Raw genomic sequence first — 16172 nt, 5'->3', positions numbered from 1 at the left:
TAGCCTCTGGTGAACTACCGTAGTCGTTTGTCCCTCACTGGGGACAATACATTAGCAAGCACAACCATACCCCACATCCCTCCATGTCACCCCACTCCTTAAGACCAGTGCCTGTGGGGATTCAATTAAAGCTCACATGAACTTGGGTTCGCTTTTTTTTCAATAACCACTTTAAAAACGGGCAGAGAGAGAAAAAAAAAAACTAGAAAACTGTTTTGATGATTTTTGTTTCGCATCAAGTGAGGTTGATCACAAGTAATGTGCCTTATAGCATGTGCTGTAGTATTCTGTTCTTACGACATTTATAGCTTCAGAGGCTGCTTGCTTTTCCTACCTTTCTTCATCTCCAGAGTATTATTTCTATTGGAATAAAATCTTTAAGAGCAGGCATGAGAGGTGAGTGGTTATATTTGACCTGTGGCTTAGTCTGCAAGATTGCTTTCTACTAAAACATTAAAAAGGCAGGGGATTTCACCATGAATTCTAGGGGACTGGCTGTTTGACAGTCTGGGAAATTCAGAGTTCAGCAAATGTCTGACGGGGAAAAACCGAGCCTTCTGCTGTTTCTACGCCAACCTCTTCCTCCTCCCACTCGACAGTTATATCCACTCTTCCAGACTGCCTTCATTCAAAGCTCCTTTCAAATGCAGCTGAAGCCAAGCCCATTAAAGATGGCGTTCAGATCTGGAACCCAGCGGCTGAGCTAATAATCTGTTGCTCATCAACCAGAGAGCCGACACACATTACTCTGGACTGTGGAGACAATATCCTCCTAAACAAATTGAAGAGCCTAATTTAACTTTTTAAAGTTACTTTTAAAAAGCGGTGTGTGTGCGTAGGTGTGTGGGGGTAGGTGAACAGGTGTCCCGATGCTCTACCAGGAAGTGTGTGTGAGTGTCTGTGAGTGAGTGTTGGGGGGGTGTGTGTACGTATGTGTGTGTGTGTCTGGACAGGTTAGGGGGGGGTTGTACGTATGTGTGCGTGTGTCTGGACAGGTTGGGGGGGGGTGTACGTATGTGTGCGTGTGTCTGGACAGGTTGGGGGGGGGGTGTACGTATGTGTGCGTGTGTCTGGACAGGTTAGGGGGCGGTGTGTGTACGTATGTGTGTGTGTGTCTGGACAGGTTGGGGGGGGGGGGTGTACGTATGTGTGTGTCTGGACAGGTTAGGGGGCGGTGTGTGTACGTATGTGTGTGTGTGTCTGGACAGGTTAGGGGGCGGTGTGTGTACGTATGTGTGTGTGTGTCTGGACAGGTTAGGGGGCGGTGTGTGTACGTATGTGTGTGTGTGTCTGGACAGGTTAGGGGGGGGAGGCAGGCAGCCCCACCTTTGGGCCCGGTAAGCAGGGCCTCCACAGCTTTGCCGCCATCCCCACAGTGGCTGTCGTCAAAGGGAAGACAGTGCTCCCCAGTCCCTGCTACCACCTCCCCGTTCAGCTGCAGGTCCCGCCCCCCGCCCAGCGCCTTGGGCCGGTAGATGTGCCTGGAGTTGGTGTCCGAGATGTACAGCTGGCCCGTTACCGGGTTTGTGGCCAGATAGTAGCGGTGGGCGGGGTTGTTGCTGTCGGAAAGAGAACAGCAGCGTCAGTCCTGTTGGAGCTCTACGTTTGAAGACGGGAAAGTAAACATGGATGGCTGGTGAATGTATTTTAAAAGACACTGCACGGACAGCAAATGTGACATTGGAAATGAAATGGATGAATGGGATCTGAGAAAAAAATTATAAAAGAGAAACGAAAAGATGAAAAATGTATATGTTGTCATTGTGAATGTCCCATAGGGATTACGAGGGTGATGTTTGAGAATCGGAAGATTGACTAGAGGAAAAAAAGTGAATTTAACAGGATACAACTCAAAAGGGTTTGGATCTGACAAAACGCTGGTGACAACTTTCAAATGTGCCAGATCATCTCAATCATTATCACTGTGCTGTGAGATGGAGCCTGTGGAAGTCACCAGAATGATGGGTTTATGTTAATGACAGTCAACAACTGATGGCATTTGATCAGGTTATGCTTATTTGCATTCATTTAAAATGCCTCAAAATGTGCCTGTCTCCTTCAAAATGCATTAGCAGATGTGTCGTCAAGGCTAGGGGGAAGAATTACACCCAAGCTTGGAATTATACATGTGCACATTGGCTTCAAAGCCAATTACGCTGTCCTTTCTCAACTTCACTTACAATTAAACCTGCCAGGTACAATAAAACATATTGAATCAATCCACATCTTCTAGCAAGCAGGACAGTACTGACACAGTACGAACCAGGGAGGCCTCCATGAAGCCCCATGCGTGTTCTATGTGAACAGGCGTTCCGATTTTATTAAGCTTCACTAAATGTACTCACATTTAAATGGTATGATACTCAATGTCATTCATCCTGAGACTTGGGATGCAATGTTTTGTGTGTTAAAAGTATAAATAATTAAGTTCAAATTAAAACACTGGTGTGGTACTAAAGTTAAACAACATAATGACTTGATGAGTGAACAGGATGCTTATGCTCTGGAGAACATTTAGCATAATCATTCTCTCTTCCTAATACATTAGGATAAGAAAACAACTACTCTAATGATGATCAAACATCATGGGTAACAGCTACTGATACATGTATCCATTACAAGACATGCATGAACATGAATAAGCTGGTGAAGCATCAAGACATGGAGTAAGATGCAGGGCAGCATGCACTTCAGAACCGTGCTCGTACCTGTGTCGAAAATCTTTATTTCTTAGGAGACAGAAAGAGGGAGAGAGACACACAGAAGGATCAGTCACTTGTGAGAAATGTTTTGAACATTTTTAAGAAAAACACAATCTGAAGTAGCGGCCCCTAAAGATTTTAGGAGCAGGGATGGGATCTCTCATAACTCACAGAAACCGTGTGCTAAAACCCTTCTACCGCAGGAATCCAATACTGCGAGAATCCCCCCACCCCACAAATCAGAATATCGATTTTGCTTCTTGTTATACAAGGCAACAGATAAATAATAACTTTTATTACCGAAGGCAGTGCACGCAGGAACACGAGGAGAGGTTGTGAGACTGAACATCTGATAACACAAATATGCCCGATTTCATAAAAGAATGTTTTTACATTTCAGCCTGGAATTATTCAGAGGATTGAACCTGTACCTAGGCAGCAGCTCATTCAGGTTTCATCATCTGAGAGGGAGAAGTGGTCCCATACCATCTACCACCCATGGTTACACAGGGACCTTTTGTACGATTCCCAAATAAAAAAACAAGATTAGGGACGAGGCTAACTAGGTCTCAATCAGCCACTATACTGGCTGATTATGGAGCTGGGCACGCCACCTAACCAAACTCAATAGATATGAAATGACTTCCACTGCGACTTGCAAATGACGATTTACAAACGTTTCAGAGTGGTTCTGGAAGGAAATGTTCCACACTCAATCAACATCTGCCGTGTCATTCGTCTGCCAGTGTTGGCCAAATGAGGCTTATTAGTGAAAGAAGCAGAACTTGGCAAGTGTAAAGTAAATCATCTCTCATTACACAGTAAAGACAGGACATCTCATCTAATCATTGAGATAGATTGGGGAACCATGCCATAATAGTGACGTCTGTGTGTTTGGCAATTTGAGCTCTCGTTCTATAATGTCTGAGTGTGAATTTTACGACCTCCCTCTGAGATGAGTACCGCAGATTCAAAGTTTAAAAAGAACCTTGAAAGCAATTTCGCCACCATGTTTCAACGCAACTTCTGTACTTGAGTGAAAACTCAACTACCAAAAGGTGGAGGATGCCTCAGTAGATGGCTCCCAGATTCTGGGTCGTGTAACGGGGTGGTCGTTTGGCTCGTCAGTGTTGCTTCCTCCCGATCCTTCCCTGGACTGGTACTCAAACTTAGGTCCTCTGACAAACGCAACCACCACCCTTTACAAACACCACTTTAACCAGCTACGCCAACCAAAAGCTAGCTATTCCAATGACGCAGGTGGTGGGTACCAAGGAGCGAGTTTTACTAAATCAACTCGGCTACAGTCGCATTAACAAAAAAACAAACACAAAAATGACTAAGTATAAAAACAGCTCTGCGTCGACATCCGTATACAGGAAGTAAAACAGGAAGTAAACAGGAAGTAAACAGGAGGCTCCTTCCCCTCAGAGTCAGCTGACCAGACATCCTCACTAACCTCAGCTCCATGACACTGGTCACGTTTCCGGACGGGTAGATCCGGCGGATGTAGTTGAAGTCTCCGACGTACAGGCTTCCGTCCACGCCCCAGGCCAGAGCCACAGGGGCTAGCAGCTTGTTGCCCAGGGCCTGGCCGTTACAGCTGGGGCAGGAGATGCTGCGGCGCCGGCCGTTTCCCATGATGGTGGAGATGACCGGGGGCTGGAGGGAGATGAACTGGTTCTCCCCGCTGCCTTTGTACAGAATCCCTGGGAAAGGAACACACGGCCAACGGGAAATGAGGCGTTTAGCCTGTGAGGTTGGCGTTGACTTGGCGGGACTGTGTCTTCTGTGGAAGGTTTGTTGAGGAAAGTGCATTCACTCATGTCCATCCTGCTGCTCCGACCAGATCGTACCACAGTCACAATAGAATTCTATATTGTTTTACTATTACGTCTGCCCTGTTGTGTTTTGTCAGTCAAGACCGACTTACATTACATTACATTTACATTTAGCAGACGCTCTTATCCAGAGCGACTTACAGTAAGTACAAGGACATTCCCCCCGAGGCAAGTAGGGTGAAGTGCCATGCCCAAGGACACAACGTCATTTTGGCACAGTGGGAAATCGATTCCAGCAGCCTTCTGATTACTAGCCCGACTCCCTCACCGCTCAGCCATCTGACTCCCTCTTCGTATTTCGTAGTAACTCATCGTTAAGTATGAACTTTGTATAATATGAACTTCCTTCTAATCCTCTGCTCCAACCCCCCCCCCCCTCCCCCCAGTCACCATGAGGAGTTCAAGTATTTCATCCTGAACATGGTCGAACATGCCCCCCCCCCCCCCCCCCCCCAGAGCAAGGGAACATGAACTCAGCTCCACAGTGACATTGCATGAGTCATTACTTATAAATATTTAAGTGGGTTTGCAAATAAGTCTTTTTTTCCTATAGCTCACTTCGTCAGTCAGTTGGGCGCTTGTTTGTGTGTGGGTGTGCCGCTCCAAGAGAGAGAGGGGGGGGGGGAAGTCACTTAAAAAGGGGTGAAATGTATGCTGGGAGCATTCAATTTCTCACATCCAGCAACATGTTTGAATGCAGACCCTCCATCTGTTCTAATGACCGGATCGATGACAGTGCCGAATGCTAAAGCCACGCTGCTCCCAAGACATCGCCCCAACGTCACCGCAAATCTCCACACATGTGACATAGAGCGCGCAGAGCCAATCGCCCATCTCTCTGATTGGTTCCTCTCATTGATTCATCGATTGAAGGGCAAGCTCAAATGAAGACATTCTTTGGGGAGGCTCTTGGCAGGACAACCCAAACGATCCGTCTTTTGAAAACCACGAGCATCGCTAATTCTCGGCTAACAAAGACGAATTGGTTCTGGGGTGGCTTCCTGCGTGCCGCCAGTCAAATGCGCGACCTTGGGGCTCTTTTAAGTGTGATACATCCTTCTTCCCTGCTACTGAAACCCACCACGCAGGGTGACTGAACAACCAGCAGCCCCTCACGACTAAGCGATAACTGCCGCATGTAATCAGATGAAATCAATCAAATCGCTAAAAACTTGACTCACAATCAACGACAAACAAACAACACTTTTGAGATACCGCTAACCTACACACGTGTGTATCAAATAAGACTAGCTGAGTAAACCATCGTGTGCAGTCCAACTTCCAAGGGAGAAAGTTAGGTCAGGTCTCAGCTAAAAATATCCATTTGATAATGAGGTCGTTTTGGCACGCTGCCCTTGCTAACCACCCTTTACATTTCAATCTCAGTTTTCCTCACGAAGACAGGCCTTACCGTAAGCTATTAAGGCTAATGTACAGCATTCAAACACACAAATCAGTTTCAGCCTCTCCACCCGTCATTCTCTCTCCCACGCACAATGTCCTCACAAACAGTATGTAGACTACAGTAAATACCTTCTCTTTCTGTTCCTCACCCACACAGAGAACTCAAACAGTATGTAGGCTATACAGTAAAATCTACCTCTCTTTCTCTCCCTCCCCCACACATACTGCATTCACAGTACATACACTATAAACCCACTTCTCTCTCTCCCTCACCCACACACAATCCCTCTCTTCCATCTCTCCTTCTCCCTGATGCTGTATTCCCAAATTGTTACCTCCCCTCTCTCTCTCTCTCTCTCTCTCTCTCTCTCTCTCTCTCTCTCTCTGTCCCCCACACAAGCGAGGAGCGCATACAGTTGACACCTGTGTGTACCCGGGCAGAAATATAACCATGACCTTTCTAAAAGCTACAGACCTTCAGCTGGCATGCTGAAGGCATTCATCACTCGATTAGCATTTGAAATCCCTGGGCCAAATAATTATATAACTTCCTTAAATCTAACTCAATTGATCTATGAATTTGCACCATTTAGAGGAAATGTATGGTTAGATATGGTAATAGTACCTCTTTCTCTCTCCCTCCTTCTTTTCCTCCCTTTCTCTCTCCCATCTCTGAGTCTCTCTCATAACACAGTTGTGCAGAACACAAAAGAAGAAGAGAGATAGAATGAGAGAGAGAGACAGAGAGAGAGGGAGAGAGAGAGAGAGACAGAGAGAGAGAGACAGAGAGAGAGAGAGAGACAGAGAGAGAGAGACAGAGAGAGAGAGAGAGACAGAGAGACAGAGAGAGAGAGAGACAGAGTGAGAGAGAGAGAGAGAGAGAGAGAGAGAGAGAGAGAGAGAGAGAGAGAGAGAGAGGTGGAGAGAAATGAAAGTGTGTCTGAGTGACTAGTGTAGTTGGAGCAGAAGGCGAGCCGTCTGGCTGCAGGGAGACTGAGAGTAGACAGGGGGTAGAGAGGACACGACTGAGGCACACGCTGGAACAGTCTAAAGACATCCAGCTCGACAGCCTCCAGAAGGGGAGGGGAGGAGAGGTGAGAGGACAGGACAATAGGAGCAAGAGGGGGATGGAGACAGAGAGAGGGAGATTTGTAGAGAGGGAGATGGAGAGAGTGGGAGGGGTAGGGAATAAGAGATGAAAAGGGAGGGATTTAGAGACAAAGACAGATTGAGGGGAGGTACAGATGGAGACAGAGTGAAGGGTGAGGAGAGAGTGAGAGAGGAAGTTAAATACAGAGAGAGAGAGAGAGAAAGAGAGAGAGATGGTTAAACAAGAAAAAGCCTTTACTGAGCAAAATCACAGTCCTCTATAGAGAGAAGGAATGAGGCGAACGTGGAGCAGATTCTCATGGACACAGGTGTGGAGAGGACTGGGCCTGTCATCACCTTTCTCTCAAACACAACAAGTCTACAGCCAGGCACAATCAATATCTCTCACACATCGTGAAAAGTCTTCTTTTTTTATACCTGCTGCTCACTGGTTTTATTCTTTAATAAACATATTGAAATGAGTGCTGCAAACCCAAATCATTACTGACTTCATCTTGTCTGTCTAGTATGGTAGGGGTGTATGGGAAGAGACTGGGATGGTTGGATAATCAGGCCTGTTTCATTGGCTGAACCAGCACAATGCAGATATTTCACACACTTGTGTCAGTGTAAGCTGGGACTGTGACACTTGGGACAGCCAAAAGGTACAGAGAGGCATATATAGTTAGGCACTTACACTCATATAGTTAATCACAATAATGATTTAAACCAGGGGGTTTGTTTTCAAATGAGGGTGGAACTGCTTTTTTTTTTATAACCGAAGATGTGGGAGTAAAAAAATAAATTAAAACATTCTTAACATAAGTGGGGGGAGACAGATTTTAGGTTTTTAAAAAGTATGATTAATGACACAGACAGCCCAGATTTAAAAAACTCAGATTGAGGCTAATTTTAGAAATCTGCATTCAGTGGTGTCGTCATTTTAGCTGCATACAGAATGTCATCTGTGTCCTTCAATAAAGTCTATCTTGCCGGTCAAAAAAGAAAAGGAAGTGAAATTGGTCACAACAATTCTGCCCAAAGTATAATCCACTTTATTCGTCTTTTGACGAAGACAAAGACATGCCGCGACTCAATCTAATGCAGGACGCAGCACCTATTTGCATACGATACATCCACAAGATGAAATAGACCCTGCCTCGACACATCTGTTGATCACAATGTCTTACATCTCAATACCCCCTGCTGTGCAGCTGCTGCTCTGAAGGCTGAGAGATGAGGGAGGGAAGAAGGGATCTGGAGACAGGTAGGATAAAACACGGATTCTGCAGCGGGCTGCAGAGGCAGTGTGGAACGCCTCACTGTTCTCATCTGCGTTCTGCTAACTTTGTGGGCTTGGACGGCTTGACAGATTTGGTTCAGCTAAATGTCAGGTGTTTTCAATGTTTAATGAATGGGTAAGCAAAACAAAAATTAAAAATAACCGTGTCTCAGATAAACAAGGGAAAGTTTAGCTCGGTAGTTACAGCGCTTGACTGCAGATCAAGAGGTTGGGGCATCGACCTCCCCCCCGTACCATTTGTCACTTTGGATAAAAGCGTCTGCTACATTATACATTACCAAAAGACACAGCCTGGCACGTGAACTGCTTCCTGCTACGGATCTGTAGGCCCACGTGCGATACAGTAAGAGATGTCCATTCAATACAGGTTAGATACCAGGATAAAGAACTGTAAACAGTACACTGGTGATGCATTGGAACATCCTTCTGCTAGCTACAACAGTTCCTTTGGTGCACAATTGTACAGTAGTATGTCTGTTTGGCAAACAGGGAAGTTTTAAAGTTAAGATTTAAATTCTCCAATGTACATTATAATAGGTGAGAAAAAAACGGATTCACGGGCACACATTCACTTTTAGCAGCAATCTAACCCCCACGAGAGAAAAAAAAGTTTTCAAAGAAAGTAAACGGCTGAATTCAGCAGTTAAATTTTAATTTCGCATATGTGCTTTCCCTTCAGAGTAGTGAAGGGCCATTGTCTCGCTGAAACAGTGAAGAGCTGAGATCCCACTGAGGTCTGTACTCCAGTATCAGTCACACTGATTTACTTGGTCGTTACTGTGAATGATTGGCCCTTCAAAACGCTCCTCTATTATCTGCAGATGGGATGACGAACCATATTTCATTTTCAGTTAAGTATTTACTGCAGCAGTTCAGGTTAGACACAACCTGCCTGTAACCCTTAAAGACCACCTGCCTTTCCCTGGCATGTGAACACACTCGTGTGCAGGCATGCACGCACACTTTGTACGCACACACACACAGTATGCACGCCTGGTACACAAACACACACATGGTACACACACACACAGGGTACACACACACGTAGCTGAACAGGGGGTCTCACCGTTCTGAACATCCAGTACGTGGTGTTTGTCCAACATCCAGCCCCCCATGTTGGAGGCGTCCAGTTCGTAACCTTGCAGCACGGCCGTCCTCTTCTCCCACAGGACGGCATCCAGACACGACTCGTACTCGTACCCCACCGACACTGCAAACGCCGGCGAGACACAGGGAGAGAGGTCACCCACCTCTCAGGGACCAGGGCCAGCCTCAGGGAGCGGGGCCAGCCTCAGGGACCGGGGCCAGCCTCAGGGACCGGGGCCAGCCTCAGGGACCGGGGCCAGCCTCAGGGAGCGGGGCCGGTCTAAGGCCCGCTCCACACACAGCACAACTGGGAGATGAATGATGTGCTTCCGTATAAAAAGGCATCACGGATAATGCACTCTCTTTATGTAAGGAGGGGTTGTCGTAAAGAACGTTATTGACTTGTTTAGAATCAGGATATGTGAAGGCACGGCCATAAACTCAATACTCAAGGGTTCTATACTTCTGAGTAAGACTAATTATATATGCAAGATAAGAAAAAAAAGAAAACGTGAACTTAGTCAGCATAAAAGAAAAGCAGCAATGGCCTTCAAAAATGCTGCAGTTTGGGCGTTCTGTACCTCTCACCACCTGCTCTACCTTATTACAAAAAACTAAAAGGGTGTCTCACAGGAAACCGTAATAAGACTCGGTAGTGAGAGTTCAACCCCAGGTCACTGCTCAGGACCCGTCAAGGTCACCCCGCCGTCGTCAACAGGGTGTTTACACAACATCTCCTGGCAGCTGTCCAGGGAACTCACCCACAGCCACTGACAGGCCGTAGACCTTCTGGTTGTAGGCGTCCGTCTTGTCCCAGACGAAGGTGTAGGAGAGGTCAGGGAAGGCTGGGAAGGACTTCTGGAACTGCCGGCCCATCACGGCCACCATGAGGTGTACCTTCATCAGGCCGAAAGGCAGGCGCTCCTGGGTCAGCAGGATCTTGACGATGGGCTTGTATCCAGGAGCCCGGGAACTCAGGTACACCAGGTCAAGGTCACTTCCAGGGATGGCCACTTGCTCGTGAAGCACCTGTGGTTTGAAGGCAGGTGTTTGTAAGTTGAACATGGAAGATATTCACTCGTGAATGAGACACTGAGCCGTCCGAACTAGGTTATAAAGTTGTCTGAACGAGACAGTAACAAGCTTGAACCACTTTCTGCTCTACAAATAATATATCCCTGTTGCCCCTTTGCTTACGTAGGTCAGTTCAAACCTGTTCCTGATTGTACTGGTCAGTTCAAACCTGTTCCTGATCTTACTGGGCTGCGTTTCCCGATAACTATGGATCGTAGCAACGATCGAGCAAAAAATGAAACCATCGATATTTCTAACGTGCGTTTCCCAAACTAATTTTCAAGAGAGACTTTAGCTACAATGTCTTTGGGAATGGCCCGTAAAAAGATTTGTCGTACAATGGATTCTATGATCAACTTAGGCTTACGACGCTTTCGGGAAACGCAGCCCTGGTCAGTTCAAACCTGTTCCTGATGTTATTGGTCGGTTCAAACCAACCGCTTATCATATTGGTGGTGACTCTAGAGGCAGGTGGAGATGTCTGACCTGGGTCTCTGGGATGATGGGACTCTCCTCCGGAGAGCTCCTGTAGAAGGTGGAGAGGGGCGTGGCCAGGAGGAGGGGGCGGGGCCGGGCCAGGCCAGCCAGGTAGCAGCTGGGGATGTCGTTTTTGTCTCTCTTCATCACCACCGTGTCCAGAACGTACAGCACGTTCCACGCGATCCACACCGTGCGGTGCATTGTGGGAAAGGGAGCACGCTCGTAACTGACAGTCAGTGAGGCTCCGCCGTTAGCTAGCAGGTCGAACCTGGAGACGACAAACAAGGAACAGTTGCTGTCTTATCTGACCGTATCATTATCATTTCTTATAACAATTAAGGTTACATTAACTAGCAATACCTTAAGTATAAACATTTTAATAGGAATTTAACTGTAATTATGTCTGTATTATCAGTTGCTAAATATGCTACTTCCTACTTCAAAACTGTTAAGTGTCACCAAAAATATATATTCCCAACGCAAGGTCAAAAAAAATAAGTATTCGCAAGTTTACGAGCCAAATCTTTGTTCCAATCTTTTTTCAACGGAAGAAAGATCTTTTCCTCATCAATCCTGTGACCCTCCCTCCTTCTCACATGCATTATCATCATTCACTGAATCGAATTTATTACTTCTGTTTAGTCAGCCGTGATGCAGGGCGAGACACTTAAAAGTTGAATTTGGTTAAGAAGTCTTGGCTTGGTTTCTGTAGCGGGCCTGTTTTAATTAGTATCACAGCGCATGGGAAGACTTACTGGTTTGGAAATGAAGGGCGAGTCTTTGAAGTGCTGCTCTATATATCCGGCTAGCTCCACTACCCAGGGGGGAAAGCATCTGCATGGTGACATTGCATGTAGGCTCCAACACACACACACACAAACGTGCACGCACTCACACACACACATCTACACACACACTCATGCACGCGTAAGCACTCCAGCTGTGCAGCTGACCTGAAAGTGCTTCCTCTCTGCATCCAGTCTGGGCAGCAAGGCTCCCAGCTGCAAGAGGCCAAGCTTTGAAGCCCCCCCCCCCCCCCCGCCCCCCTCCCCGACACCCACAGTGGACACGGTGGCTAACCAAGTGTGATTATCCCTTCGCTGTTTAGCATGCTCTCTGTCAGAGGGGCTACGGGGCGGAATATCTGAAGGAATCAGCTAATCCCCCGGCTATCTGAGGCCACATCCACCAAGGTCCTCCTCAGGGCAGCTGGGCCCTGCCCATCCACGCGTCAAGCTGTTATCCCTGGCCCACGTCACACAAACAAAGCATCTTTTGAAGCGTTTGGATGAAGGGGACCTAGCGAAGCAGACAAATAGGTGACACTGGCGTGTGGACGGAGTATTTACGGCTTTAACGACATGTGTGTGTTGTGTGTTGTGTGCTGTGTGCTGTGTGTGGTGTTGTGTTTGTCGGGGTTCAGTAACGGAGGCCACCAGCCGTGCAAGCGGGGGAGGGGGAGTCTGGGTGTTTAAACACTGCAGGCTGAGTGGCTCCACCCTCACTGACTTGATGCATTGTAAACAGCCGTGGTCTAAATGCCTTCAACCACGGTGACATTTGCATTGGGAGCTGTTGTGGGGAACAACACACCGACGCTTCGATTTGCTCCAGATTTGTTTGTGGCTGTGACGTGATAGCTTTCCTCTCCAAGGCAAGCAGACCTTACCTGAACCTGGGGACGACCATGTCTGAACTGCTGTCTAGACAGCACAAACAGGACGTGCTTCTGCTTATTGGACAGGAGTTCTGTCTGTGAGTGTATCTATGTGTGTGTATCTCTGTGTGTGTGTCTTACATGCCGTCCTGTCTGGTGACGGTGTATCCGTACTCCGGGTAGTGCGGGAAGGAGACGTTCACTCCGATCAGCGGCGTGCCGTCTCCCGTGACAACCTGCCCCCGGATGATGGACGCCAGGCTGGTAAACAAACAGGAAGACAGCCGAGTAAACACACAAGACGCCAGACGGCCTCCACGTCACCGCCGCTAACATCTGCCGTCACCCTCGCCAAGGGTACGGGAGCGGTGATTTACCGACAGTTAAAAACACACGTGTCACTGCTGGTTATTCATGGCTCGGCTGCCCGGAGGTGCCCCCCTCTCTTTACCCCCTTTTAAAAGGCCGTAGCTCAGGCTGACGTGCTCTCCCGGACAGTGGCAGACTTCAAGATTTAGATGTCACCCCCCCCCTCCCCTCTGTCCCCCCTTCTCCCCCCTCCCTCCTCCAGATCTACATTTTCCCTGCGTTGATATTCCGCAGACGTCGTGGCGATATTCCTAAGAATTCCAGGCGTCTCTTTCTGTGACTTCCATCTGGCAATCTGGCCTTGTTAATTGTGAGGTAATTTGTTAAGGCCGGGCACAGGCGTGTAGAGGTGCGAGACAATAAGACGATGTTTCTTCATCAGTGATTAATCAAGCAAAGGGCCACGTCTGCCATTGAGTGGAGCTCTTTTTTCCCCCCCAAGAAGTGCTTCCTTTGCGTTTGTCATTAGCAGGACGGTGGGCACAATGGATACGGTTCCACAGTTTTATCTCCAGGTCATTACGGATATGAGGCAGGGATGATCAACAGCCTTCTCATCCCCCTCTCTCCGCCTCTACATGACCAGAATAACAATCTCTCTTTTTATTTGTCGTCTTAGGGAGTAGGCTCCTTAAGAGCTCTCTGCTGGTTTGAGATTCCCTCGCAGCCTCTCTATTAATCTTCTGCTGGCAGAGTGACCCAACATGAGCCGACCCCAGAACAAACATTAAGTAAAATCACACAGCGTAACCCTCAGAAATGAGTAATGTAATTCCTGAATTCCTATCCGTCTTTGTCTGGGGTCGGCCGTCCAAAGACACCGTCTCAAACCCAGAGGGAGAATCGTGTGGGGACATGTGATCTGACCGTGACACTAACCACAACACATGTAAGGTATTATCCTCTGTGCCATAAGAGGGAATCGTTTACAGGAGTCGTATGAAATCCGACCACACCATGAAAAGAGCACTCTCCTTTAACCAGACACTCGTGGTGTCTTCAAGTGCCTGGATGTAGAGGAACAAAGACATGACCTCTGGAGAGATGTTCCTCTCTGTACGTTGAGACAAAGGAAACAACTCTTCACATTCCATCTTCTCATTTGACAATTCTAGTGGATTTCAACTGTTGGGTATTTCAACACTGCAGGGCTGCAGAGCTTTGAAAACCTTAAAGTATAACGACGATAATCCATCCATATCTAAAGCCCTCCTATACCCCTCCATCACACTGACTGCACCCGTTTCCTGTTTGACCTTCTTTTGCATATTCATGGGTTAAATTCAAGGCGTGTAACCAAGTGTTAAAGTTATTTCCTTGGTAATTGAATCAATGTCATCAATTTTATAGAAAGGATGTCTGCTCAAAGACAAAAAAGTACTGTTGTTCAGGGCTGTGAAGCTAACTTGGCGAAGGAGATAAAAAGAAACATTTTTTAGTAGAAGAACTAATATTCGTCTGCCAGACATGGTATCAACAGTAAGCTGAAGACAATGGGGATTATCCTGGACCCCACAAGAGGATCACTTCGTTCTATATTTGCGGTAAAGCGTGCTATTTACATAAAGATTATTCCAAAACTATTTGGTTGAGTTGGGAGGAAATCTTCCCCAAACTTTATGCAACACAGCAGACGGTGATTTCCTTCTCCATCAACCCCCAAACAAACTGTGCTTACGATCCGGAACAGATGTAAAGGTGCTCAGTGATCTCCAGAAAAACACATATTTACATTCCTGGGGAGATGTGGAATTTGCGACGTGATCTCTGAGCCTGGTAGTTGTGGAGTCTGTGGTTTGTTATTTCCATTATAATTATTCACATCTTGAGTGTACGGGCACTAAACCTTTCTCATGAGCCCAATCTCATGAACCTAACCAGAATCTCAATGGGATTGTGGCTCCAACTGTATGGTTCACTGTCCAGGGTGTGGTTTTTGTGACGGTGTAAGACAGTATGGTAAATGGACTGCATTTAAACAGCACTTTTTTGACCTCAGTGGTACTCAAAGCGATTTTTTTGGCCCCTCCTTCACCCGCACCTATAGGGAGTCCCTTGTGGTTCAGTGACTCACTCAAGGACACTTCCACACATGACCGGGAGGAGTTGAGTTCCTTCTCCTGAGCCACGGCCGTCCCTTAACCCGTGTGTGGAACAGATGTGTACTTGTTGATGTTTTTGGTTGTGTTGTGTAAATGTGAATTCAGGGTTTTTGTTTTTGTTGTTGTTGTTATACTGCTTGGAACTGCACCCGAGACTTTCACCAACTGTTAGACTCATTTATAAGGTTGAGTCACAATGAAAATTTTCGATTTTAATGGACCCACATAACAATAAAAAGACGAGCAAGCCGTCCTTGTTGAAGTCACTGACCTGCTGTTGAAGGGATTGTCCCCTGGGAGCACATGAGTGCCGCCGGGCCGAACCAGGAAGCTCACGTGATCGTAGAAGCTTCTGGAGGCGGTGTGAGGGGAGCTGGGCGCGGCAGGGTCTCTGGCGGCGAGCGTGCCGGGGTCTGGAGCCCCCTGGCAGTAGCTCTGGACGTGGCAGGCGCTCTGGGCACAGCAGTCGGGGTCCATGCAGTCCACCAGCCCATCTGGAGGAGTGGAGAGACGTTTCAAAACAAAGACGTAGCGGTACAGAGAAGGGCCAGATCGTTCAAACATGCGGCGGTGTTGGAACAGACGCGAAGGGATTGTCGTTTGCAATCTGGCAAACATCTTCTTATCCTCAGAGCACACACAGCGGCCCCCCGTGAGAGAGGCACGTTCAAACACACCTGCCACTCATCTACATGTCTATCTTTGTGGCGAGTTTGCCGCCCTTACCCCCCTCGTTGTCCTTGCCGTCCGAGCAGGCGGTTTCCGTGGCGACGTCGCATCCCAGCCCTCTCCATCCTGATTGGCAAATGCATCTCCAGCCGTTCTGATCTAGAACGCACCTCCCGTTGCTGTTGCATAGACCCGGACATCCGTCTGTCAAAACAACCATCAGCAGTCACTCACTGTGACCAATCAGAGGGGGGGGGGGGGGGCAGAGGATGGGGAGGAGGGGTGGGCTGTGGAGGGAGGAGAGGACACAACACCCGGTCATTCAAACTGGACAGGGACCGACCACTGTGGGACAACATGGATGTGACGATACTGAGGTGGATGTACAGAACACTG

The 16172-nt window shown here is 47.6% G+C and overlaps 1 protein-coding gene across 1 annotated transcript in view; it reads right to left on the bottom strand.

Annotated features, from left to right (window-relative positions):
• The window catches only part of LOC146301811 (teneurin-3), a 98611-nt gene that overhangs the window by 15994 nt on the left and 66445 nt on the right, over positions 1–16172 (bottom strand). Inside the window, exons 15-23 of the mRNA XM_084697050.1 lie at positions 15834–15980; positions 15379–15601; positions 12778–12897; positions 10986–11247; positions 10187–10454; positions 9406–9549; positions 4162–4411; positions 2709–2729; positions 1327–1559 (exon numbers count right to left, since the gene is read on the bottom strand). Of these exons, the coding sequence (XP_084553176.1) occupies positions 1327–1559; positions 2709–2729; positions 4162–4411; positions 9406–9549; positions 10187–10454; positions 10986–11247; positions 12778–12897; positions 15379–15601; positions 15834–15980 (1668 nt within the window). The remainder of the gene's footprint in view (positions 1–1326; positions 1560–2708; positions 2730–4161; positions 4412–9405; positions 9550–10186; positions 10455–10985; positions 11248–12777; positions 12898–15378; positions 15602–15833; positions 15981–16172) is intronic.

The sequence above is a fragment of the Hypomesus nipponensis genome, chromosome 1, assembly GCF_054491055.1.
Source record: "Hypomesus nipponensis isolate SF chromosome 1, ASM5449105v1, whole genome shotgun sequence".
Lineage (NCBI taxonomy): Eukaryota > Metazoa > Chordata > Actinopteri > Osmeriformes > Osmeridae > Hypomesus > Hypomesus nipponensis.
This window is presented reverse-complemented; position numbering and strand designations above follow the sequence as displayed.